Genomic DNA, 27,609 nt, shown 5'->3' with positions numbered 1-27,609 from the left:
TTGTGGACAGTATTTGGAGTCTGTTGCTGATTCTTTACGTTGGGGTGTCTGACAGGAAAACGGATTGCTTTAATAAACTGATGTAGAAGAAAAAACAGTTTAATGCCATGAACTACATGTTGCGCACCCACAATAATCTTACATTTACAAACTTTTGAAGCACTCTGTTTACACTTAAGCACATCTCTGAGCTCGGGATGTGCTGAAGCGTTGTCATGCCCTAGATTGGAGCATCTCTTATTACCTCATTTGTGTGTGTGTGTGTGTGTGTGTGTGTGTGTGTGTGTGTGTGTGTGTATTTATCAGTTTTCTTATTATAGGGCTTCCCTTAGCATCCACATATCCCCCAGAAATAAGTCCACTTAGACATTTAGACAATTGTTATATGATATGAAATTTTTTTTTTTGCATCAGTGTTGTTGCATAATAAGAAAATGTGCATATAATTATAAAACCAGTTAACCGTGATTCTTTCTAAGACGGTAATCTAACCGTCAAAAACGTACATGTGCCTTCCCTACATTGAATATACTTTTTTATTTAACTTTGCATTAATTTGAAGTGCTATTATGCATTGTATAATGTGTTGTAATGAAACATTACGACCCCCGCCCCCCTCCCCACTGGACCCACATTTGGTCCCTCTCAATGTTCAAACCAAATCTACACCATTGCTAAAATAATTTCTGCAGAGCAACGGTCCCACCAGAAGCCTGTGGTCGGCTAATGATCAGAGCCTTGTTGTACCAACACAAAGAGGCACTTTCCCAGACTTTCGGTTTCACTGAACCTCATTGGTGGAATGAACTTTCCAACTCCATCTGTGAAGCAGACTCACTCTCTGTCATGACTTCAGTGGTTTAATCGTATATGGCCACCGGCTCAAGAAGGAGACACATTCTGTCGCCTAAAGATGAATGTAGTTTGGTGCGAAAAGTGCAAATAAATCCCAGAACAACAGCAACGGACCTTGTGAAGATGCTGGAGGAAACGGGTAGACAAGTATCTATATCCACAGTAAAATGAGTCCTATATCGACATAACATGAAAGGCTGCTCAACAAGTAAGAATCCACTGCTCCAAAACCACCATAAAAAAGCCAGACTACAGTTTGCAAGTGCACATGGGGATAAAGATCTTACTTTTTGGAAAAATGTCCTCTGGCCTGATGAAACTAAATTTGATCTGACTAACATTATGTTTGCAGGAAAAAAGGGTGAGGCTTGCAAGCTGAAGAACACCATCCCAACTGTGAAGCATGGGGATGGCAGAATCATGTTGTGGGGTGCTTTGATGCAGGAGGGACTGGTGCACTTCACAAAATATATGGCATCATGAGAAAGGAAAATTATGTGGATATATTGAAGCAACATCTCAAGACATCAGCCAAGAAGTTAAAAGTTGGTCATAAATGGGTCTTCCAAATGGACAATGACCCCAAGCATACCTCCAAAGTTGTGGTAAAATGGCTTAAGTGCAACAAAGTCAAGGTATTGGAGTGGCCATCACAAAGCCCTGACCTCAATCTGATAGACAATTTGTGGGAAGAACTGAAACATTTTTGCGAGCAAGGAGACCTACAAACCTGACTCAATTACACCAGTTCTGTCTGGAGAATATATATTGCTATTTGCACTTCTGGTTAGATGCTAACTGCATTTCATTGGCTCTGTACTTGTATTTTGCACAATGACGATAAAGTTGAATCTTATCTAATCTAATCTAATCCATGTCTTCTGAAGTGATATAACATGTGTGGGTGAGAAACAGATAAATATTTAAGTCCTTTTTTTTTTTAAACTACAAATTCTCCTCCCTGCCCAGTGAGTGGCAATATGCATGAAGAATGTGAATGGCCAAAAACAAAAGAAGAAAAATGTGAAAGCGAAAGTGGAGATTTATAGTACAAAAGGATGTAAATATTGATCTGTTTCTCACCCAAACCCATCATATCACTTTTGAAGATATGGATTTAACCACTGAGTCATAAGGATTACTTTTATGCTGCCTTTATATGCTTTTTGGACCTTCATAGATCTGGCCACCATTGGACCTACAGAGCAGAGATTTTCTCCTAAAACTCTTTATTTGTGTTCAACAAAAAAAAAAGGAAGTTATTCAAATCTGGAGTGGTATGAGGGTGATTATATGTTGAGAGAATTTTCATTTTTGGGTGAACTATTTATTTAAGAAGTGTTTTTGGTAATACAATATATCCCTACCTCTTTTCTTAAACTGTTTATAGCTAGATATCTTCTTACAAAGTTCTTATTATGTATTTATGAACTTATATATATATATTATTTATTTTGGTCGTCTTTCGATGGGGGTATTGAAGCTTCATTTCTCTCAATCCAACAAGGAGTTCCTGAAATAAGTGAGAAAAATTAGGATAAGTGAATTACAGTGACAGACTTCACGGTTCAGAAGACGATTCTAGATTCCTAGAAGACTTTAAATATACCGTTCCAGAACATTTTTAAAAATAGCAGCATGCCAAGGACAAGAATGCATAACATTTACAGAAACGCACAGATTCTGGACTGGTGACAGTATTTTAAGGGGTTGTGATGGATGTTTGGGTGTCATTTAGGTTTGGCCACAATGGTTGAGATGGTTTAGGATGGGACAGCAGCCTTACTCTGTGTACCTGCTCGAAAACAACACTACATTCTCTTCTGGCTCCTCATTCTCCTTGTCACTAAACTATTTTCTCCTTTCATCTTCATCCCACATTTTATCTCTTTTCTACACCTCGTGTCAGTCCTTCAGTTGTTATTTTCTTTTTCATTTGTAAAAGGCATGCTTTGTTTTCCACAGCACATTTACTCTCTGCTCTTTCTATACCTCAATTTGTGTTCTCTTCCTACCATGTTCCTTCTTTCAATTTACATTCCTTCCTTCCTTCCTTCCTCTCTCTCGCTCTCTCTCTCTCTCTCTCATGTGGTTGCATGCTGACGGTTGGGATCGTGCATGATGCACGGATCACTAGGAATAAAGCTCCTTCCTTTAACACCTTACACAACATGTGATTATTACACTAAGATTATGATAATTACACCAAGCTTGGCCAATCAAAGTAACCTTTTCAACAATATTCTATAGTAAGAATCTTTCTGGTATAAAAGCTGATACCTGTGCTGTCCTCCAACTGCTTCTGACAGAAATGACAAATGAAGAAACTCTTCCTATACAACACTTTGATAATCTAGCACAGATCCCGATGCAAAAAGTCCAAACAAGGGGTGGCTGTCGATACAGATTTCCCAATTTTATTTGATTCTGCTTCGAAAGCTCTCGATTTGATTCCGATTTCAATCCGATTTGATTAAATTCAGATTAATTTTGGTATATTCCATATATGGAGAGCTACACTTTCCTATTCATACACAATTGAACCAGCTAATAAAAGGTCTTCAGGATGAATTGTTAGATCTTATGTCTGTTACCAAGCAAACAGCTGGTGTGAAGTAGATAGATAAAAATGATTTCCATTGGAAATCAAATGTAGGTAGGTGATAAAGCACCGATTTTTAGGGCCACCTCTGTTAGATTTTTAGCTAAATTCTAAACATATTTCATGGGAGTCTCTAATTATTAATCAGTGTTTTGCCATCAAAGCGCAACAAATCATCAGGGTCTTTAAAAAGTCTTTCTACCATCAAACATCTTTGTTTTGTATCACTTATAAATGTAGCGGCATTCTCTGACATTGCTATAGTTATGATACATAGTACTGTAACCGTTGGCTTTCATATTCATAAATCACTGGCAGCCATATCACCCTGCAGCTCTTGCCTGGTTGCCCACTAAAGCTAAGCAGGGTTGAGTGCCTGGATGGGAGACCTCCTGGGGAAAACCAAGGTTGCTGCTGGAAGTGGTATTAGGCAGGGGGTGCTCACCCTATGGTCTGTGTGGGTCCTAATGCCCCAGTATAGTGATGGGGGCACTATACTGTAAAAAAGGCACTGTCCTTTGGATGAGATGTTAAACTGAGGTCCTGACTCTCTATGGTCATTAAAAATCCCAGGACACTTCTTGTAAAGAGTAGGGGTGTAACCCTGGTGTCCTGGCCAAATTCCCCCCATTGGCCCCTATCTATCGTGGCCTCGTATTAATCTCCATCCCTGAATTGGCTACATCACTCTACTCTCTCCTCCCCTGCCATCACATCATCATCCCTATGCTATGTAAAGCACTTTGAGTGCCTAGAAAAGTGCTATATAAATGTAAGGAATTATTATTCATATATAAGTGTGAAGTTACACAAAAAAAAACGTTTTGGCTGAACTTGGTTCCAGATGTTTGAAATAATTTTTCTTAAAGGGGTCATATCATGAGGAATCATATTTTCCTTGATATTGTGACATAAAAGAGATACTATAAAAACATACTGTAAATCTCACAACTTAATCCCCAATGCAATAAAAGTATTTATTAAAACCAAGCTGCAAAAATGCCTTGTTCTCTACTTCCGCGACGTCCCTACATCACTAGGAGGCCCATTAATTCATGACCACCTCTACAGTGGAAAAACTTCAACTCCTACTTTATGCCATCGCATCCTTGGCCCCGCCCACTGGTGCTAAGTTTCAGAGAGAAAGACAAGACAGTGACCTATTAACTATTCCTGAACACCAAAGTGCAATAAACATGCACTAGACAGGCATCTTTAACCATTGTAATGTATCTTGCACTGCTTTTAAGTTACAACTCTGAAGAGAAGGCGTCATTCTCAATCATTCAGCTGCAGCTTCTTGTTGTTTTGAGCACAAACTAATCAACAAACAGTTCTTTCGCACATTTGCGCTATATTTAATTGTTGGTGTATGTAAACATGCACTAGATGGACGTCTTTGTTTTGATGCGTTCTCGGCTTCAGTGCACGATGATACTGTATGTGTGTGCGTCTTCATTGTGCAGCATTTTGTGCGTTATGTGTAAACCCTGAAATGTAGTTTTATAATGTTGTGGTGCTTGTTCATTCTCTTCCTATTGAGTTTGAAATATGGCTGTTTTTGAGGGGCTGCACAATGTTAACTAATCACAACAGCGGGTGTTTACGTTGAAGTTTTAAGGAGGTGCTTAGGCTGCACAATGTTAACTAATCACAACAGCGGGTGTTTACGTTGAAGTTTTAAGGAGGTGCTTAGGCCAAAACCGAGCATTTCAGACAGAGGGCCAGAGACAGGGTGCAATAATCATCAATATTTTGTTAAATGACGAAGATGATACAATTCTAAAAAAGAATAAACAAATAAATAAAAACGAGTATATCATGACCCCTTTAAATTAAAATTACCATGTCATTTCAACTTAAATACTTATGTCAAAATAACTCAAATATGATATGCTAGCTAGTGACAGGAAATGTTAGCATGCTAAATGCATGCTGGTGGGAAGCACTACTTAGTCCAATTAGGCACAATGCTGAGGCTAGCACAGAAATTGCTCAATGGATAAAGCAATATATATAATACACAAAATGTATTGGTCCTCAACCTAGGCTCTATCTCCACTCTTCACCATGATGGTAACTCCCAAACAAAAACACAACAGAAATTCTTCTAAAATTCAACATAAAAAAAAACATTCAACTCTAACAAGTCTCCCCCTTTATATTCATCTCGCAAAAAAGACACATAAAATAAGACTTAATCCCATGCTTTTTGTGTATGTGGGAGTGTAGTATGCCAGTGGGGTTTTCCTAAAGTTAGGACAATTCTTTAAGATTTCTGGCAAATTAGGATGCTTCTGTAATACTCTTTTCATATCTGTAGTTAAGATAAGATAATGCATATAGGAAATGTTATTCTGTAATAGCTTTTGACCCAAATGAGATCCAAATTGAAATTGATATGGTTACCACCAAGCAGATAAGATAGGAGATACAGGGGACCTTCTTCACATGGTGCATTATGAATAAGTTAATAATAAATAAAAAATACAACAGGGCCCAAAATATTCAAATGGTATTAACGTAACAGATATACTAAAAAACACATTAAAACTGAAGCAAACATTAAAGTCAAAGATCAATCTTGGGATTTCAAGAATCGATAGTGGGATTATTCAAATGAAAATCTCGATTAATCGAAGAAAAATCTATATTTTTATCCAGCCCTATTCCAAACTCCAAGCTCTTGTCTGGTAGAGACACCTGGATCGCAACACAATTCCCCGTACGCTTGCTTCAATTTCCACATGAAACGCCATTTAAAATCCATTTCACTTTCATAATGTGACTTACTTCCAAATAAAACAAGAAATAAATGTAGGGCGGGACTTGATTTTGTCCATCAGAATTGACTGGATAGTGAAACGTCCTTGTCCCATACCAGAAGGAAGCCAGACCTAATAGTGAGCTTGCTAAAACAATGCCTACATAAATAGCTTCCCTTTCCGAAAAGGTAAGTCATTCACAAAGCAACCTTTTCACACTTTAGAAATACTGTATGTGCACTGATGAATCGTGAAAAACCCTATTTAAAGACCCTATTTAAGGTGCATATTGATTCTATGTTACCTTTAGGTAATTAAGTTTTCATTGCAGGAGTGTTAACCCAGCAAGTCTACGCCAATAACTCTGAATTGATCTACGTGAACTTGAAGAGTGAATTCTAATGTTATCTTTCTGAAACACAAATTCTTCTATATTAACCCAGCATCCTCATGGCCACTTCAATCCCTCATGAACAGGCCAGCGAGATGACCTACCTTATACTCTCAAGGAAAAAACAAAGATATATAACGAGACAAGAAGAGGTTATTTGAGGGCAGAGTCAACATTTAATCCATAAACACACAGGACATTCTTAAATGACTGTGCGTTTTCCCTTAATCAGACAAATATCACTTAGGCATTCCTGTCGTCTGCACAGGTAGATAAGACTGCATGAGTCCAAGTTAGGAATGAGGAAAAGTGAGAGATGCTCAAGGAATTCAGGCTATTTTTATTTCTTCATTGTGTGGTTGATCTGTTTCACTGCTTAAGATTCTAATAAATAGATTCTGATTTTTGTGTACCATGGTATTCCCTAAAGTACACTGTAGTACCATGTAAATACCGTGGAGTATATAAATATGGTATTCATCCAGTGCCATGGCAACACTATGGTTTTTGGAAATGTACCATGGTAATACCATGGTTTCTTTTATGTGGTACAATGACATATGTCAAAGTTCAATGGTAATACCACTTTTTAAGAAAGGTAATACCATAGTATTCTATGAAGTATGATGTAAATATCATGGTATGTGAAAATGGTAATCTTTTAAGACCATGGCATACATCAAAGAGCCATGCTTTTGGACCTGTGCCATGTAATGCATTGGATTTTGGACATGTACAATGGTATCTTTGAAGTGTATCATGTAAAAACCATGGTACTATCTAGAATACATCATTCAATGCAATGGAATATCTAAGTACCTTAACTGTATATGCAATCTATCAATGTATGTAAAATTGTACTTAATAAACAGTTTGTGCTTAATATAAGCTGAAAATCACAATGTCTTCTGCAATGCAATAAGACACACATGTGTCAAGATGTGATCTATCCACTCACATTCCCATGTCTTAAGACCCCCCACACCCACCCACACCAAAAAACAAAAATGGATGCCTGAAGGCAGCTGGTTCTTTCTATGACAGCACAAGTTGCTCTGAACTAAAAAGAGATCAAATCTCCCTTTTGCAGCTTGCGTTATATCAAGCCATTTGTTTCTGGAACACAAGGCAAACCACACGTTGCTCCTGGATGCTAAAGACCTAATTGGCTTTGACAGGAGCTTCTTGGAAAAAGATTACTTTGACTGCTCAAGCCGCGGCTTCAGGGAACCTGTAAAGAGGGCGATTTACAACAGCGTGGCTTGGCAGGAACATGAGAATGAACTCATCGCACATGTGTTGCCTATTGAGCCCCTGAGATATTTCATTCACTTATAGCACATTCTTACAAATAATGTTTCTTTGGTTCTTTAAAGGACCATCTTAATAAATAAATATTTTGACTATATTGTTCTTAATTTGGCAATATGCAGTTTCCACCAATGAGTTGGACCAATGATTGACCATGTTGTTTTAATTATAGAGATGTTACCCAAAACCATAGTACTAATATGGTACATGTCCTAAAAACTTTGTATTACTATGGTACATGTCCAAAAAAACAGGTATTACCATGGTGATATCATGGTATAATAATTATTGTATTCATTTAAGACTGTATTTAAATTGTACTCCAGCGTACTTCAAAGATAACCATGGTATTACCATTGTATATGTCCAAAAAAACAAGGTATTATCATGGTACATACCCCCCCAAAAAACATGGTATTATCATGATACTGTGGAGGCAAGGGCGTGGCTGAGGAGAGTAAAGCGGGATTGATGAGTGGAAAATGATTGCCACCTGTGCTTAGCACCTGTCTTGTGTTTCAGTGAGGAGCGATTGGGGCTTTTAAGGAGAGGAGACAGGAGAGAGGGCCCAGCGGAGAAGCTGTTCGTTTGTGTGGGCCGATGCCGTGTGCTTACCCGGGTTATTTGAGTTTAAATTGAAGCTACATCGTTGCGCTGTTAAGTGAATGAGTTTTTGGTTTTGTTTAATAAAAAGTGACATTCCTGAGTGGAATCGCTGTCTCCCACTTCCTCATTCCATTGAACTTATTGCACTAATGCCGAAACCTGGGGTTGAGGAAGATACGTCGTCATAGGGTCCTCGCCATTGGTGGAGGTCATAAAGAATCTCGCTGGCATCCAACAGACTCAACACCAGGCCCTCCTGGAACAGGAACAAAGTTTTGAGGTTCTCCTGCAATCCCAGCCGCAGGAGCCCCACTGCAAATCACACTGGCCAAGATGGGTCCCCAAGACAGCCCTGAAGCTTTCATGGAGCTGCTCGAGTGGGCCGCTGCGGGGTTGGGCTGCTGCTTTTGGTGGGGGAGACACAGATTGTGGCTCAACAAATGCCAGTGGATAACCTGCTTGTGTACCTGGACCTGAAGCAGGCCATCCTACAGCTGGATGGTTGGAACCCCGAGCAACATCTTCAGTGCTTTTGGGCGCTGACCTACGAAGAATTCGGCCACCCATTCACATTCCCTCAGCAACTCCGGGATGGGGTTGCTAGTGGACGACTGCAACGACAGGGAAATCGTAAACTTGGTGGTGCTAGAACAGTTCATCGATCGGCTGCCCAAAAGGACCGTGAAGTGGGTCCGGTGCCACCACCCGACGTCGCTGGAGGACGCAGTCTGCCTGGCTGAGGACCACTTGACAGCGTATCCAGGAGACAGCCAAGCTTCCTCTCCCCGACCTCGCTCTGTCCACATCCCTGCTCCCTGGAGACAGGGGTTTATTCCCATACATCCCGCTCTGCGGGCCCAGGGGGTTCTGGGCTCCTCTATATCATCTGTGTCTGTTCTGCATCAGAACCTTAAAGGTTTCCCTGATGGGGATTTCCCTCTGGAGCAGATGCGAGACCCTGAGACACACATTTGATCAAGTGAAAATGATTGATATTCAACGACTCCAGCCAGACGTTACACTCGCATATCCGTACTTTTCTATTGTAAATGATAAATTGTATTGAGTGTTGCAGGATGCTCAGATAAAAGAGGATCCAACCCAGTTGATACCGAAGAGCCGTCGGGAAATGTTATTCCAGACGGCTCATCATAATCCGATGGTGGGGCACTTAGGGTGCGGAAAAAACACTAAACACTCTAATGGCCCATTTCTATAGGCAGGGCATTCACTGAGATGTTTGCAGGTGGTGTGCGGCATGCCGTGAATGTCAGCTAGTGGGAAAAACATGGTATTATCATGGTACATGCACAAAAACATGGTATTATTACTATGGTAAATGTCCAAAAAACATATGGCATTATTATGGTACATGTGCCCAGCAAACATGGTATTATCACAGTACATGTCCAAAATCATGGTATTATCATGACACATGCCAAAAAACATGGTATCATCATGATACATGGCCAAAAACATGGTATTACCATGGTACATTAAGTACTGAGTTAAGTGTGTGTTAAGTTAGTTGAAGCACCTTTAGCAGCAATTACAGCCTCAAGAACTTTAGTATATGATGTGACAAGCTTTGCACACCTGGATTCTGGGATTTTCTGCCATTCTTCTCTGCAGATCCACTCAAGCTCTGTCAGGTTGGACTGGGGACCGTCGGTGGACAGCCATTTTCAGGTCTTTCCAGAGATGTTCGATTGGGTTTAAGTCCCTGCTCAGGCTGGGCCTCTCAAGCTATTCACAGTGTTGTCCCATAGCCACTCTTGTGTTGTCTTGGCTGTGTGCCTAGGGTCATTGTCCTGTTGGAAGGGACACTTTTTAGCCACTCTGCCATAAAGCCCAGATTGATGGAGTGTTGCAGTGATGGTTGTCCTTCTGCAAGTTTCACCCATCTCCACACATGATCTCTGGAGCTCAACCAGAGTGACTATCGGGTTCTCGGTCACATCTCTTAACAAGGCCTTCTCCCTGATCGCTCAGATTGGCCAGCTCTAGGTAGAGTCCTGGTTGTTTCAATCTTCTTCCATTTAAGAATAATGGAGGCCACTGTGCTCTTGGGAACCTTCAATGCAGCCAAAACAAAATACATAGCCTTCCCCAGATCAGTGCCTCAACACAATCCTGTCTCTGAGCTCTGCAGGCAGTTGCTTTGACCACATGGCTTAATTTTTGCTCTTATATGCATTTTCAGCTGTGAGACCTTAAATTGACAGGTGTGTGCCTTTCAAAATCATGTCCAATCGATTGAATTTGCCACCGGTGTAGAAACACATCAAAGATGATCCAGAGAAACTGGGTGCAGCTGAGCTAAATTTAAAGTGTCAAAGCAAAGGATCTGAATACTTACATTGTATGTCAATGTGATATTTCAGTTTTTTCTTTTGAATAAATTTCTATTTTTTTGGAACAGGGTGTGCAAAACCTACTACTTCACCTAGCAACAATATTTTTTGTAGTCCAGTTTGCCATTGGAATACCACTATTGTATACAACAAATCCTCAAAGTAATACAAATACTGTATCATATTATAGTCTTATTTATTTCACTTTCACCTGGAGCTTATATTCTGACGCTGAGGCTGTATTTTATGTAAGCATCATAAGCAACATTCATAACTACAAATAAACATACAAAGCACAGCAGCCCCTCAGCACACAAGAGCAGAAGGGGGAAAACGTTGCTGTTTATCAAGCGGCTGCAATTTGCTTGTTGCAGAACATTCTGGAATAATTCTAACAGTCCCTCTTTGCAACCTGAACTTGTTCAGAACGTTTAATCTTTATGACGCCTGTTCTAAAAAACAAACGGACAAAACAAACAAACAATCTAGACACAGTTCAATGACTGATACAGAACGCAGGTGTCTCTACATGCATTTCTTGAATCCTGAAGCTCTTATTAACTTGACACAGTGTCTAAAAATGTGCCAGTCATCTGTGAGACACCGAAGAAACAGCGAGACGCGGTGCAGTAAGTATGGACATTCATCCAGCGCATGTTTACACAGGAACACAGTGTCAAAACAGAGCAGTCGCAGCCAAAAAAAAAAACACGTTCGGTGTGAACAGCCCCTAACTCATCCGTTCGCGCGTATCTGTGAGAGAGAGCGCGTGCGCGAAACAATTTCGGACGGCCTATATAACTTTTCATAAATTACAAACCCGAACCCTACTTAAAAAAAAAATTCAGCTGTCCCGACCCCAGCGGCTTCTGACATCAGCGTATCCGCGCGTGTACCCAGAACAACAGGTCACCCCTCAAGCATTTTTGCGGAGCTTTCCTACCGGGGCGGGATACCCCCCGACGTCCGGGAGCCCGCGCAATTGCGTGGTGGTTAAAACCGATACTGATTACCATGGTACATACACAATAAACATGGTATTACCATGATAAAGCCCAAAAAACTTGGTATTATCATGGTGCATGCCCAACAAACATGGTATTATCATGATAAAGCCCAAAAAACTTGGTATTCTCATGGTGCATAACCAAAAAAACTTGGTATTACCATTGTATAAAAATTATTATATTCATATACCACTGGCTTTAGAAATTACTCCAATGTACTTCAAAGAATACATGTTACATGCCCCAAAAAACATGGTATTATCATGGTATGTGCCCCCAAAAAACATGGTATTATCATGACAAAGCCCAAAAAACTTGGTATTCTCATGGTGCATACCCCAAAAAACTTGGTATTACCATTGTATGATAATTATTATATTCATATTCAACTGGCTTTAGAAATTACTCCAATGTACTTCAAAGAATACATGTTACATGCCCCAAAAAACATGGTATTATCATGGTGCATGCCCAAAAAACATGGTATTATCATGGTGCATGCCCAAAAAACATGGTATTATCATGGTATGTGCCCCCAAAAAACATGGTATTATCATGGTATGTGCCCCCAAAAAACATGGTATTATCATGGTGCATGCCCAAAAAACATGGTATTATCATGGTGCATGCCCAAAAAACTTGGTATTACCATTGTATAATAATTATTATATTCATATACCACTAGCTTTACAAATTACTCCAAGGTACTTCAAAGAATACATGTTAAATGCCCCAAAAAACATGGTATTATCATGGTGCATACCCCAAAAAACTTGGTATTATCATGGTGCATGCCCAAAAAACATGGTATTATCATGGTGCATGCCCAAAAAACTTGGTATTACCATTGTATAATAATTATTATATTCATATACCACTAGCTTTACAAATTACTCCAAGGTACTTCAAAGAATACATGTTACATGCCCCAAAAAACATGGTATTATCATGTTATGTGCCCCCAAAAAACATGGTATTATCATGATAAAGCCCAAAAAACTTGGTATTCTCATGGTGCATACCCCAAAAAACTTGGTATTACCATTGTATAATAATTATTATATTCATATTCCACTGGCTTTAGAAATTAATCCAATGTACTTCAAAGAATACATGTTACATGCCCCAAAAAACATGGTATTATCATGGTGCATGCCCAAAAAACATGGTATTATCATGGTATGTGCCCCCAAAAAACATGGTATTATCATGGTGCATGCCCAAAAAACATGGTATTATCATGGTGCATGCCCAAAAAACTTGGTATTACCATGGTGCATGCCCAAAAAACTTGGTATTACCATTGTCTAATAATTATTATATTCATATTCCACTAGCTTTAGAAATTACTCCAAGGTACTTCAAAGAATACATGTTACATGCCCCAAATAACATGGTATTATCATGTTATGTGCCCCCAAAAAACATGGTATTATCATGTTATGTGCCCCCAAAAAACATGGTATTCTCATGGTGCATACCCAAAAAAACTTGGTATTACCATTGTATAATAATTATTTTATTCATATACTACTGGCTTTACAAATTACTCCAAGGTACTTCAAGGAATACATGTTACATGCCCCAAAAAACATGGTATTATCATGGAAACCCATTAGAGGATGCCAAATGTTTGAACTGTTTAACAGTTATGGTGCTGAATTGCTGTTATGAGCGTTCAAACACATGCAAATGCATAATTTGCGATGTTTAATAGATAATAACTTCCGTCACTGAAATGTCCTAACCGCACACACAGATCTATTTCTCTGTCCTGAAGAGTAGAATTACACCTTTACTTTTTGGTGAAGAAGAAGGACAGATTCAGAGTGGGAGGGATTTTTCCACTCACTTCATCTCACTCTTGTGAGCAGAAAGAAGTAGGGTCGACTTAACTCCAAAATATGAGGTGAATAAAAGGTACTCACTTGTTTTTGTCGCTCATTGTCACTGTCCTCTTCTGTAAGAAGTCTTCTGTCTCCTTGTGACTCAGTTTTAAGTGCGTATAGGCTTCGGGAAGACTTTCAAAACGCGCGCAAGTCCAGCCTCTCTGGATGCGTCAAAACAAGGATACATTCACTCACAGCGACACTTTGACTTCACTTTTTCTGTTTATCTGGAGCCAGAGCCATTAAACTGCCTACGACACATTCAATCACCCAAGCCGTCATAACGCAACAGGCTCATAAACTCTCGCCGTCCCGTTGGAAAAGGATCCACGTTGCGCTCGTGAGCCTCGTTTGTTCATATTTAAAGATCTCTCCCTCCTCCCGCGTGACGCCAGCAGTGGGAGGCAGAGACACGAGAGGTCACACATATGTCACATTGAATAGCTGCATCCTTACACAGCACACACGAGACATATTTCATTTTAGTAAGTGCATTAAAAACATATGACTGTAATCCATTAAATACACTTGTTTCGAGTCTGAAAGAATTCAGGGTGGTTTTTATTCCTTCTCTCTAAAATTATACAAGTTAATTACATTAATAAAATTGTTAATATTTTATATTTTATATTTAAAATATTATATTGTAATGTTTAGGGTTTGAAAAAGAGTTCATTATATACTTTGTAAAGCAAATAAAGTACAATAAAATAGTATTCTGGGTTCAGTACAAGTTAAGCACAATCGACAGCATTTGTGGCATAATATTGAGTACCACAAAAAATTTGTTCGACTCATCCATCCTTTTATTAAAAAAAATAAATTAAAATAAAATAAAATATAAAAAGCACAAATCAAGGTTACAGTGAGGCACTTACAATGGAAGTGAATGGGGCCAATTTTCGGAGCGTTTAAAGGCAGAAACGTGAAGCTTATCATTTTATAAACGTGCTTAAATTAATTCTTGTTAAAACTTGTGCATTATTTGAGCTGTAAAGTTGTTTAAATCATCATTGTAGGGTTTGTTGACATTACGTCGTCATGGCAACGAAGTTGCTAAATTGGCTATATCTTTACACAGACAAAGTAGTAAGCGATTTTGTCACCCTAAAATCGTGTTAGCCCGCATAATGTTCACGTCTAGTGGCTATACTATTGAAACGGTGAGTATTTTAACGTTTACGCATTGGCGCCCATTCACTTCCATTGTAAGTGCCTCACTGAAACCAAGATCTTTGCTGTTTTTATTTAATTATTTTTAATTCTATATAGTCCAAAAATAAAATCATTTTTGTGGTAATCAATATTATGCCACAAATGCTGTCGATTGAGCTGAACCCGTAATATTCCTTTAAAACACACATTGTTTCAAGAAGTATAGCGACGAGGAGTAAACGTTATACAAGTGTATCTTTTAGTGTGATAAAATCACTGTCTAACCTTTTCTGCGTAAAGTTAAATAGAATATTGCAACTGCGTGGCAATGACGACTCACCGTGTAAACGCTGTGTATCCTTTTAAAACAGTGGGGATAATTTGTGTGGGCCAAGGCGAACCCAAGCCCCCCTCGAGATCCGGCCCTGATTTACTTCCATATTAAGTCCCTAATTGTAAACGCAGTTTCTGCTCATTTTATACATTACATTACATTTACGCATTTGGCAGACGCTTTTATCCAAAGCAACTTACAGTGCACTTATTACAGGGACAATCCCCCCGGAACAACCTGGAGTTAAGTGCCTTGCTCAAGGACACAATGGTGATGGCCATGGGGTTCGAACCAACGACCTTCCGATTAACAGCCCTGTGCTTTAGCCACTACGCCACCACCACCCATCATTTTAAAATAAATAACACAAGGGATGAGCCCATATTATTTTCTGTGGTAATCAACATACTAACGATGTCGATTGAGCTTAAACGGTTTAAACTGGGAAAATTCCTTTAAATATATAATATAAAAAAAACAACAAGGGTTATCTAAAAATATACTGTATATATGAAGTTGATTATACATCCCCTGAAAAACGACTTTTTAGTAAGTAAATAGTAATGGTATAAAATAATAAATATGTGGATGTTTAGGTTTTGGAACTATTGGAAAGTTTATTGGTTTTTCAATGATGTAAACATTTAGCAAGAACATTTTATTTTAGAATAACAGAAATAACTTGCTTTTTAAGTCATTTAGAAATTGTAGGCATCTTAAGCCACTACAAATTATGCAAACACATTTTTACCAATGATTATATATATATACACACACACACACACACACACATATGTCAGTTGCTATTCCTTGGAAATCATATAGGAAACAATTATACTTCTTTGTGTAGAAATATCTCCAAAAAATACACATTAAAGCCCCTGTCCTTTTACTAGAATGCACACTGAAAAAAATTATGTGCTGGATTTCCTTAAAAATAGTGCATAATTTTTGCATCCCACTTTTTAAGCAAATTCCACTAGGAATTTTAAGCAACGTTACCTAAAAAACGTTGCTGGCTATGGCCAAATGAATGAGCTTCCATTCAAAAATGTTTACTTAAAATACTGTGCCACGCCGGCTACTACATTTAAGGTTTTGTTTTTTTAACCCTTAGAGTCTCTGTTTACCCAACTATGCATTTTAAGCTCATTTAGCTCAATTGTAAGTGCTATTAGCAGCTTCAAATCTGTTTATTTTAATGAGCAATATTTGCTGAATGAATCATTTCTTTTCAGTGCAGTTTAATTGACGAGCTGTAAAACAAAATTACAAACATTGATATCGACTATAGAGATCCTTCTGATTTACATAACCCTGAAAGGTTAACGTTTTCTCGATACTTGCCAAGACTGGTATTGTATACTTAAACATTCAGTTAAATGTTGTTCCAACAAATACAAGTTTAACTTCTTTCGCAATTCAACAATTGTTATGAAAGACTGGTTGAGTTTTAAAAAATCCTGAGCAATGATTGAGACTGACTCAGTGTTTTACAATTTATGATGAGATATGGTTCCTGTCTGTGTATATTACATTCAAGGAATAATAATTTCCTTATCTATTGTTTCTAAATGTATTCCTACATTTCACTGGGGTGTAGAGATACAACACCAACTGGCCGTTCTGGAATATTACAACACACCTGAGCCTCTGTGTCAGAAGACGATCAGGGCGAATGAAGAAAGATGTTTTATTTCTCAAGCTGTTTCAAAGTCGTATGACTTTCCTTTTCCTGTGGAAGGAGACGCTAGGCGCCATATTAGGGACTGACAGCCTCAGTCACCAATTACTTTCATTGCATATTCTTCCCAACCAATAATAAAGAAAAAAAAGGTCACTGAGGTTAACATTTTGCCTCACATTTCCTTTTGTGATGCTCAGAAAAAAGTCATATCAGTCTCTGGAATAACACGATGGTATGTGAATGATGGCAATTTTGATTTTTGGGTGTCTAACTCATTAAAAGAGAAATAAGTAATCACCTTTAGTCATTATTTAATTCACAAGGACATAAAAACACACACAAAGCAATAATATATTTAAAACAAAACAATAAAAGGAGAAGCACAATCTCTCTTCACAATCACAGATTGCTCAGAAATTCTTTGACCTGAGAAGACAAAAACCGACAAAATCAACATTAATGAACATATTCAGTTCTTCTATCCCACGAATATAATCTGGATGATATCTAGATTTATTAGTATGAGTCATGTGTAAAATGTGTATAGTGCAGAAGATGCATTGTGTGTATGTAAAAAGTATGTAAAGTGTGTGTTTGCACTTAGAAGCGAGTGGCGCATTGCGACATGACAAAATTAGATTGCATGTCTTATTATAGACTGAAGTGTTTGTGTGTGTCATACCTTCTCGATCATATCAGCACACTTGATGTTGTTGTCTTTGAAATCATCATTGACATCCAGAGTAAGAACCGGCACTTCATTCAGATACTCAAACTCCATACTGTGAACACATAGAAATACACACACACACACATTATAAGAGCATGTACTGTATGTTTTCCGAATATGTTTTCTCACCAACTATTTGTGACTAAATGCTAGTGGTCAAATTTCCATTTAGCGGTCGGAGACACAGGTTCAGTTAAGTACCATGGAATCACTTATTCTTTATAGTCTAAAGTCAGGCATGCAGGATGCACTGTGTTTCACGCTATAGATTCAAAAGAACCAAGTCTTTTGTTCAGGAATCGGACAACACTGCAGGCATTGTGTTACTCACGCTGTTGATAAAGTAGTGGGGTAGCGCTACGATGAACCGTGCAGCTGGAAACACGGTCAGAGTATTTTAGTACGGGTGTTCCGTCCTCATAGAAGGAAAATGTTATTTTTGGGAACTGTTAACCGAATCAAAAGTCATTAAAATCAGACGGTTCTCGGTTCCCATCACTTCTATAGTCTATACCAATTTTAATACCACAGCAAAAACGAATATGCTACTGAACAGTGGTGGAGCTAGGGGGTGGACAGGGGTGGCCGTGGCCACCATGGACCGAAGCCTGGCCACCCCACTCGCAGTTGCTTTTTTTTTGTCATTATTTTGCTAATTGTTTCGGCACAATTTAGTTCTTTAGAGGTGAAATCATCTCTGTACAAACTTAACTTGTACGCACCCCAAGGTCCTGCACCAGTTTGAACCTGGATGTGCAGTTGACCAGAAAGTTGTACTTGTGTGTGTGTGTGTGTATATATATATATATATATATATATATATATATATATATATAAATATGATTCTTTAATGTGATTGCTGTGACTGTGATACCTCATAGTCCTGTGCTGTAACCAGCACTCGTGTTTATAGTGAAGTTTCTCCAGATATTCCAGTGGAATTCCCTGTTCTTCTTCTCTTCCTCTCAAATGCAGTCGCTCCAAACACATCTGAAATACAAATATCAAAATTGTCACTTGCTCATTCTGTTTTCCAGCGGACTAGCTAGTGTAATTAGGGCGCTATGAAATCCTCAAATAAAGTTTACTTAAATGTTATCATAAAAAATATTTAATTAAAATAAATTCATAGAATTTTAATGACATAAAATCCAAAACACCATATTAAAAAGATGATTTTTGCTTGTTGCACAGCAGAGAATCACAGTGTAAATGAAATCAATGTGATATATTGCTTAATTATAATGTAATTATTATGCAAACTATAACAAAAAGAGAATAAAGTGAGAAAGACATAGTAGGTGTTAATATAGATATATATTTTTATTTAATTTGTTTGTTGTAGTTAAAGTTTTTTTTTGCATTTAAAGCTTTTAAACTGTTTAGCTTAAAAAAAAAAAAATCACCTTTCAAGTGATTTTAATAAGAAAGATTTGAACAATTTACCAAACATTTTGGCATCCTATTTGGCTTACAAAAAGGTGACTTTAGCGGAGTGGTTTGAATCCCTGAATTATTATTATTTGTATTATTTATTACTACATTAAATATTACATTTTGCTATATAGAAGTAATATTTTTCTGTCACAATTTCTTCAATTTCACACGTCTGGTTAATCTGAACTTTTTTTTGGTGGAAAGCAAATTAAGCATTTTGAGTTTGTATGTTTTTGACAACGATAAACTGCTTATGCTGTATGGCTTAAATGTGCTTATTAAAGCACAAAAGGCTGCGATATTTATATAATTATATAAATACTGTATATAGTCTGCATGTGCTGCACGCTTCCAGCATAATGCACACGCTGCTGTCTGCAATCGATTACAAACACGGAGCGCATGTGATGCTTACGATGAGGTGTTATCAGTGTATGAGTGGCCGGCTTCACACATTCACTTTGAAGCGTGCAGCACGTTCAGACTGTATATTTATTCAAACCTCAGCCTTCTGTGGTTTAATCATCACATTAGGACATATCACGTTTTCAATTTGATTCATAAAGCATTAATACATTAAATGATTTCAAAATGTGTCCAATTTTATGACTGGATTCCGCGATTCTGTCCATATTTTCCACATAGAGAAAACATCCGGCCTAATGTAATCACACACTTTCATTCTTTTATCTTTTTTGAGTACTTAGTTTCTCGAGTACTTTTGTCTCGGTGTTGGGGAGTAACTCACTAAAAGCAGCGATGCTACTAATGTAATAGAATATTTTACCCCAAAATGAAAATTCTGTCATCATTTGCTCACCCTCATGTTGTTCCTAACACATATGACTTACTTTCATCCATGGAACACAAAAGGAAAAGACAGAATGGGGGGTTGGGGGTTTTGGAACAACATGAGGGTGAGTAAATGATGACAGAATTTTCAACTACATTTATCTACATCTACATTACCATTTTTAAAGTCACATTGTATTGGACGGGAAACTTTAAAGCTGGATTAAGCTGAAGCAATAACAAACAAGCTCTGCAAATTAACTGATTTAAACTAACAATTCACTGATTCAACCTTCCTGCGTGGCATTTTATCTTTGACTTTTTTTAATAGCAAAATATTTCGTGAAATCCTGCTGTTTATTAACATGTTTTCAACTCGGTTATATAAATTAGGGTGTACTGTAGTTTGATTTAATATAACTGTATGTAGTGAAACTGTTAATTCATTCAAAAACTCTCATTGATTTTGTGTCAGATAAAATATTGCTCTAATGAAATTAGAAATTATATTATTGGATAGCTATACCTAAAAAGTTATTGCTCCCATATAAATCAAATGTAGCTAGTAGCTTCATAGCTAGTCGTGCAGCAACTACATTTTTTAATAGAGTAGCTTGATTGAAGTTTAACAACTTAAAATTATGAATTAATTATCAGCACCTCTGGTTTCGCCCGCAGATAAATGATGCCATCCAGTTCAATGTGCTTTCCAAACTGTTTATGGAGCCAGCTGTGCCAGTCCTGATATATTGCCCACTCTGTGTCATTCACACACTCGCTCTCATAGAGGTTAGAGGCAAAGATATACCTGCAACACACATATTCCCATTTACCTTCTCTATGACCTTAATCCAACCACTAAAAACATTCAAAGGTAGTCAGAAATGCATGTGACCACATCATATTTGAGGAGGAAATGATGGCAGAATTATCAGTAGTGAGTGAACTATCCCTTTAATAGCAGGTGTAATTGGCTTTACAGTCTAATTCTCACACCTGTCGCTGTACACGGATCGTTCAAAAAACTGCACGGGATTCTCCGCCTCTCTGAGTTTCCCATTGGTGGACTTTATCTGGGAGCGGATACGACTCATGCAGGCGTAACTTTGGAAGGTGTACGCCCAGCGCTCAGGCTTCTCGTACATCATCTGCAGAACATTTCCTCCACTCTTCTGAGAGGCGGTTAACTCCTGAAACAACACATTCATGCAATATTGAGGTATAATTATATATATATATGGATTTCTAGAAAGAAAAGGCTCATTAAAACATTTTTCACACACTCAAATGTTTTTTTATTCTATTTGTTTACTAACAATTTCCAATAGGACATAGATTCCCACCACAGTGTCATTTCCAGCATCTCAAATTGTTTTTTGTGTTCAAGTAGAATTTTGTGGTGTAAATGACATTTTATTAAAAAAAATAATTTTATGAAAATTTCATTTTATGCATCCTAAATACACACAATTAAATAATATTTTCATACGTTTTGCACAATTTGCCAACTTGATTGAAAATCTCATATTATTTCAAGCATGCTTTTCAATGACACTTTTATTGAAGTTAGTTACCGACTATTTAACTACTAACTTTTGAAATAACAACATTTTTAATGTGGTGGAAATGACACCACAACTGTGAATAATTTTCACACAATAAATATTAAAATGGTTTATGCTTATTTCCCTCTTAGTTTAGATGATCGTGTAATATTTAGTGTTTTTATCATGGATTTTTCATCATTTAATACTGAAGGTTTGGGTCTGGGACAAGGCTAAAACAATCAAATCTATACATAAAAGGAATTTGAAAAGTAGAAAAAATGAATGCCTGGTAAAAAAAAACTTGCCAAGTCAGTTTTAATGTGAAATGGATCAATTACTTGACACTCGTTTTTTGGTCCATGTCTAATAAATGATTCAAAAATACATTACAAATACAATTCACACAAAACAATTACTTGAAAACACCTCTTCTATGATATGATAAACATGTTTTCAACTATTGAGTTCAAAGTCACTTTTTGTTTTTAAATTCTGTGGTTTAAAGCGGTTACTATAATATAACTATAAAATAATATAATTTTTATTTAGTTATTATTTTTAGATTATTTTCATTTGAATATAAGTTTTTAGTGTATTTGTTTGTTTTCTGTAGTTTTTTAATTCTTATTAAAAAAAAAATTATTTAGTTACTTATTTTTATTTCAATTTTAGTCATTTTAGTTTTAGGGTTTGAGTAATTCTTCAGCTGAATATTTTTAGTGCAAGATCTGGTAGTTCAAATCTGCGGATGAGTTGGGTGTTTTTTTATTTTATTGTAGTTAGTTGTCAAGGCCAGGCATTTTTGTTTTGTTATGATCTAATATTAGTATCTTGATTTATTTTAGTTCATGAAAATGTTTTTTTTTTTCAACCCTGGTTTTAAGTACAATTGTCATGTGGTGTAACCATCCAGAGTCTCATTATAAGCTGAAATTCTTGAAAATGAAATGTTGGCATGAGTTGTGCTGAATAATCTAAGAATAATAAAAGAAAATAAGCAGTGAAACCATTTTATTTTAAATATGATACATATCTGAAAAACATGTGTCCACCAAATCATAGTCATGTGTTGTAACCAACATGTAGGTTTTTTTGTCATGTGACAAAAATAAAAAAACAGAGAACTTTTTTGGCCCTCAACACTGTGTGTGAAGATTCAAAAAGAAAACATTATTTTGTCATATATAAATAAATATAAATATTTTGACATTTGTATGAAAAGGTACATTTGGTTCAGGTCATTTGGTGTACCCAGGAGAAAACCTCTTGATATTCTTAACTTAAAAATGTATGATATTTGTAAAAGGGGGTTTGGGTAGCTTAGCAAGTAAAGACACTGACTACCACACCTGGAGTCGTAAGTTTGAATCAAGGGCGTGCTGAGTGACTCCAGTCAGGTCTCCTAAGCAACCAGTATGGCCTGTTGCTAGAGAGGGTAGTCACGTTGGGGTAACCTCCTCGTGGTCACTATAATGTGGTTCTCACTCTTGGTGGGGTGCGTGGTGAGTTGTGCGTGGATGCCACGGTGGATGGCGTGAATGTCGCCACTACAAACGCCAGGACAGTGCTCCTTTCTGGGTCGTGACCCCCACCCTTCATTGTAAGTATAGGGGATTTTTTTCCCATTTTATCATCTCCCGTTTAAATCACAAATATGATCGCTTAGAAAATTAATAGCCCACCTATCCTCAACAAGCTGCATAATTTGAGGTATCATTTATATCCATAGCACAAAGAGTACAGATCGAGTGATGCACCACAGATTAATATTTAGGATTAGCGGTTAAGTACAAGCAATAATAATAGTGAGCTTCTCAAAGACCACTAATGATCCTTTAAGGTGTGAATAATCTATGCCACCGAAAGTGCCCTGGGGTACTAAATGACGCAAGTTTGTTTGATCCCCATGCAGTGCTCTGAGGACGGTGGCATTCAAACATGAACTTGCAATAAAGATTTAATTGACATTTCAGTAGTAGGTCAAGTGCCATTCATATCGAGTCAGTCAACATAGCAACAGCCATAAATACAAATGACTTCCCCTTAACACAATTACTGTTTGATAGAGAGATCTACAGCAGGAAATGCACATTCGAATATAGGTTTAACTGAACTAGCAGTACTACATTTTCCTATTTTATCTATAGTAGATGAGTGTTTGAAAATAGAAGTTTTGCTCTGGTTGAGTGCTCAGCTGTTGAGGACTAAACCATCTGTTTAGTCTCGGGGGACGACAGAGTGTTTGTCAGCCGTTTCCATCACAGCGGTGGATTATCAGCCTGTAACGTGTGGTGGCCCCAAAAGGTATTTCAACACTGATGCCACACTTAAGAGAAATATTATTTTTCATTGCTTTACAAAATATAAAAACAAGTGGCATACGCAATAAATTATATATTTATAAATATATATAAAATGCAATGGTTAAATATTTTTTGGAGCCACAATATTCCTCAAAAAGAGTCTATTTTTATTTGAGATATATTTGTATTTGAGACTATTTAGCAATCATTTCTATTCAAATGAACGGGAGAAATTGGAACGTCAAACGGTCCCGCCTTATATGTAAAAGAGCCAATCAGCTTTAAGAAACAGAGACCGCCTGTCAATCAAATCGAGAAAGCACATGCGCATTAGCTGAATCCGCATGAAAAAGAAAACAGTATTTCTTTGCGTAATCTGAGTTAAAGAACCACAATTTAGGACACCATTGTTGTCAGATTTTACTGCTGATTTGAAATATATTCTTTGACCGTAAACTTGACCAAGTGTTGTGGAGATTTCGGTCGTTCCCCATTCAAGTAGATTGGAGCTGTACTTTAATGCCGCTTGTTTACATAGAAAATAGCGACCGGGAGCGTTCCAAAAATGGCCGCCGAGTGGCCTGACTTGCCTTGAAAGACTTTGATAGTATGCAGTTAGATTCATACCTCATGATCATCATGGTGAGTTTGTACATTGCACCATCTAGCGATGGGTTCTGGTACTACCTCCCACTCTCTGTCATGCTCCTTTAACAGCCGAACAAACGTAGATTTGCCCGAGGCTACAACAGGAAAATATAAAATATAAAAAACATAGAGGAAAAGGACAGAAAACATAATTACAGCAAGAGACTGGCCCTTTTTGGTTGATATGATAATGTTTTACTCCACAACCAAACTTCCGCTTCAGCCGACGCGTCATTTACATTTAAAAAAACAAAATATACGATTTTGTTTCATTTTATAAGGGAGTCAAAGGCGAAATATGCATAACACAAGCGTTTGGCAAAACGAAATAATGCAGGTTTTATGATGGGAAATGCTGGCATATAAATGTAAAAAAGCATTTTCTTGATAAAGACATGCCTCCTAATTTTATTAACCCTTTTGTGCGAACTTCAGGACATTTTTGTCTTTTTCATTATTGTTTTTTCGATCATTTGGGCTGTGTTAATGCCAAAGGCATACATTTTGCCATAATACATCTACAATACACTGTGCACACAAAATAGTTACACTCAGGACCTTCAAGATTAAAATTTACCCATTGAAATCCATTAAAACAGCCATATTTGATCCTAGTGCCATTAAAGCTGGGGTGGCTGTTGCTCAGGTGGTAGAGCGGGTCGCCTGCCAATCACATGCCAAAGTCTCCTTGGGCAAGACACTGAACCCCAAGTTGCTCCCAAAGGCAGGCTAGCACCTTGCATGGCAGCTCTGCCGCCATTGGTGTATTTTCATGGAGCCCTGGCTTCAAAATATAATTTTTGACGTTTTCCACCAGATGGCGGATAATATTTTTCTCATGTATAGCCTATGGAGCAAATACATGCTTTTTTCCCATTTTCTGTATTATAGAGCACTGCAGGCCAATTTAAATTATGCAGCCTAAAATTGTACGGATATCAGAGCGTGTTTTGTATGCGTGTATTGAGAAATATGTGTGTGTGTGTAAGAAAACAACAGCGGCATTATGTAAACAATCTGGTATTTGAAGTGTTAAAATCCTGAAAATTAATGAATATTTGGTAGTTATGATCAGGACTGATGTTGGTTAAAAAGAAATTAAACTCATTGTAAGTGGAAATTAATATTAATTTATAATATTTTTAAAGCAGTTTTTTTTTACGTGGACATTTTTGTCCTCTAAGGTCCTGAGTGTGTTTTTATTTTTTAATCTGACACTGCACAAAAAAATATAATCCATCAAAATGTTGTTGCTAATCATTGACATATCCCAGACGGTGATAAAAAAAAAATGCCCTTAGCATTTAGTATATGGAAAATTATTTATTTATTTTATTTATAATTTTTATTTTAATAAAAACAACAGTGGCATTATATAAACAAACTGGTATTTAAAAGGTTAAAATCCTGAAAATTAATTAATATTTGGTAGTTAAGTGGAAAATATAAATATATAATATTATTATGGCAGTTTTTTTGACGCGGACATTTTTGTCATCCGAGTTCCTCGGAGTAACTTTTTTTTTTATTGACGCACAAGGGTTAAATGAGATAATTAATAACGAGACATTTAAACCTTTTAAAGGTTATTGAATCATTGGCTGTGTCTCGCTTGGAAGACTGCGTCCTCCGGAGGATGCATTTGTGTGATTGATTGATGCATGAGGCGTATCCTTCGAAGGCACTCACAACCCACAATTCTTTGCTTCAACGGAAATGGTTAAAAAAAAAAAAAAAGAAATCGCCAAATATGAAGTTCAAACGCAAGTAATGTTAATTCCCAAATTGAAGTACCTCAGTAGATGGGTGCAGAGTATATGCTATGAATAATTATATTAATATATAATTAAAATAAAGTATTATAGACTAAAAGTACACATGATACCTCATATATTCCAAAGGTACTTTGTTCTCTTCTCACTCAAAGCGCTCGCGCTTGTTAAATAGTGGCGTGCTGTCATAGCAACCATGATACATTCCGTTTCCCCTACGAAGGCCGTCTCGTTTAAACGAGGCTTGTTTATACTGCAGCCTTCATAGGACGCGTCCAATCTAGCACGCAGCCTTTGAAAGGAGACACCGCTCTTAAATGAGGATGTTTGACGCATATCACAACCAAATTCACCATTCTTGGATTTAAAAAAAATAAATACATTTTTTTATTTATTGTTATACGAGAGACGAACACGAAATATGCATATACAAAAGCATTTGCAAAAATGTTGGCGCCATCTCATACTTTCATAACAAAGTAAAAATTATTCGCCATCTTCCACCTTTCAAAAGCGTTTATATAATTATTTAAAAACATACGTAATTATTCTTGATACAGTCATGCGCTATAATCTTGTTAAAAGAGATCACAATCCATAAAAAATATTTTAAGATTTATTATATTTAAAAAAAAAAAAAAAACTGTATGCTATGCTATGAGAGGTGACAAAAGGGAATGAGTGACTTACCAATATTGCCTTCAATGGCGATTCTTTTAATTCTTTTCTCCAAACTGTCATTCAAAGGGCTCGTACAGGCTCTTTTGGTTGTGGGAGACATTTTATCTTCGTGTACCAATATAGCAAAAAACAACACTCTACTGTCGTTACTGTACAGTCAGTTATGCCGGAAACAAGCGGGAGATTAAATACTGGCGCTAAAACGGCAAGTGCCACCCACCCGGAAACATCTGCTGTTAAACTTGTTCCATACATATTCATAACATACATATAATTCCACAAACACACATGTAGATACAAATAAACGCAAATGCGAGGTGTTAATTGAAGGGTTTTATTTGCTCCATGTACAGCTAAAATAATAATAACAATCTCAGTTAGAGATTTTGTTTTATCGATTTAAAATAGAACAATATCAGGAAATACTAATGGCCGAGTCAGTTGCACATATTTACATCTAATCTAGGAATAACCTAGTTATTATACAATTCAGGGAAAATATATTCTCGTTTCAGTGATAAAATGCTATATAAATATTTCAAATGTGTCCAATATTAATCAGTGGATGGCACTTTTATACTATAGCATAGTCCAAACCATTATAAGTAAAAGCAATACATTCGTGAAACAATGTAAATTCGAATGACAAAAGGAAAACAAATTTAAACTTAAGAGGGTTTCGAACAGAATTATAAGTATTCGTTCTACCACTTAAAGGGATACTACGCCCAAAAATTGTCTCA

At 37.1% G+C, this 27,609-nt stretch overlaps 2 protein-coding genes across 5 annotated transcripts in view; both read right to left on the bottom strand.

Moving 5' to 3' along the window:
- The window catches only part of LOC127627620 (electrogenic sodium bicarbonate cotransporter 1-like), an 81,676-nt gene extending 67,554 nt beyond the window's left edge, over positions 1–14,122 (bottom strand). For all 4 annotated transcript variants that reach the window (XM_052104076.1, XM_052104077.1, XM_052104078.1 and 1 more), the window contains exon 1: positions 13,820–14,122. In XM_052104076.1, the coding sequence (XP_051960036.1) occupies positions 13,820–13,836 (17 nt within the window). In that variant the 5' untranslated portion in view covers positions 13,837–14,122. The remainder of the gene's footprint in view (positions 1–13,819) is intronic.
- Positions 14,123–15,879: 1,757 nt separating this feature from the next.
- On the bottom strand, positions 15,880–27,088 carry dck (deoxycytidine kinase). Its single transcript, XM_052104124.1, has 7 exons — positions 26,876–27,088; positions 24,393–24,508; positions 20,912–21,105; positions 20,576–20,723; positions 18,561–18,676; positions 17,639–17,738; positions 15,880–17,382 (listed from the first exon to the last, which is right to left on the bottom strand). The coding sequence occupies exons 1-7, from the start codon at positions 26,964–26,966 to the stop codon at positions 17,356–17,358; spliced, it is 792 nt and encodes a 263-aa protein (XP_051960084.1). The 5' UTR covers positions 26,967–27,088; the 3' UTR covers positions 15,880–17,355.
- Between the last annotated feature and the right edge of the window lie 521 nt (positions 27,089–27,609).

The sequence above is a fragment of the Xyrauchen texanus genome, chromosome 34 (assembly GCF_025860055.1).
Source record: "Xyrauchen texanus isolate HMW12.3.18 chromosome 34, RBS_HiC_50CHRs, whole genome shotgun sequence".
NCBI classification, from domain to species: domain Eukaryota; kingdom Metazoa; phylum Chordata; class Actinopteri; order Cypriniformes; family Catostomidae; genus Xyrauchen; species Xyrauchen texanus.
The sequence above is the reverse complement of the archived record's forward strand: the minus strand, read 5'-3'. Positions and strand labels throughout refer to the sequence as shown.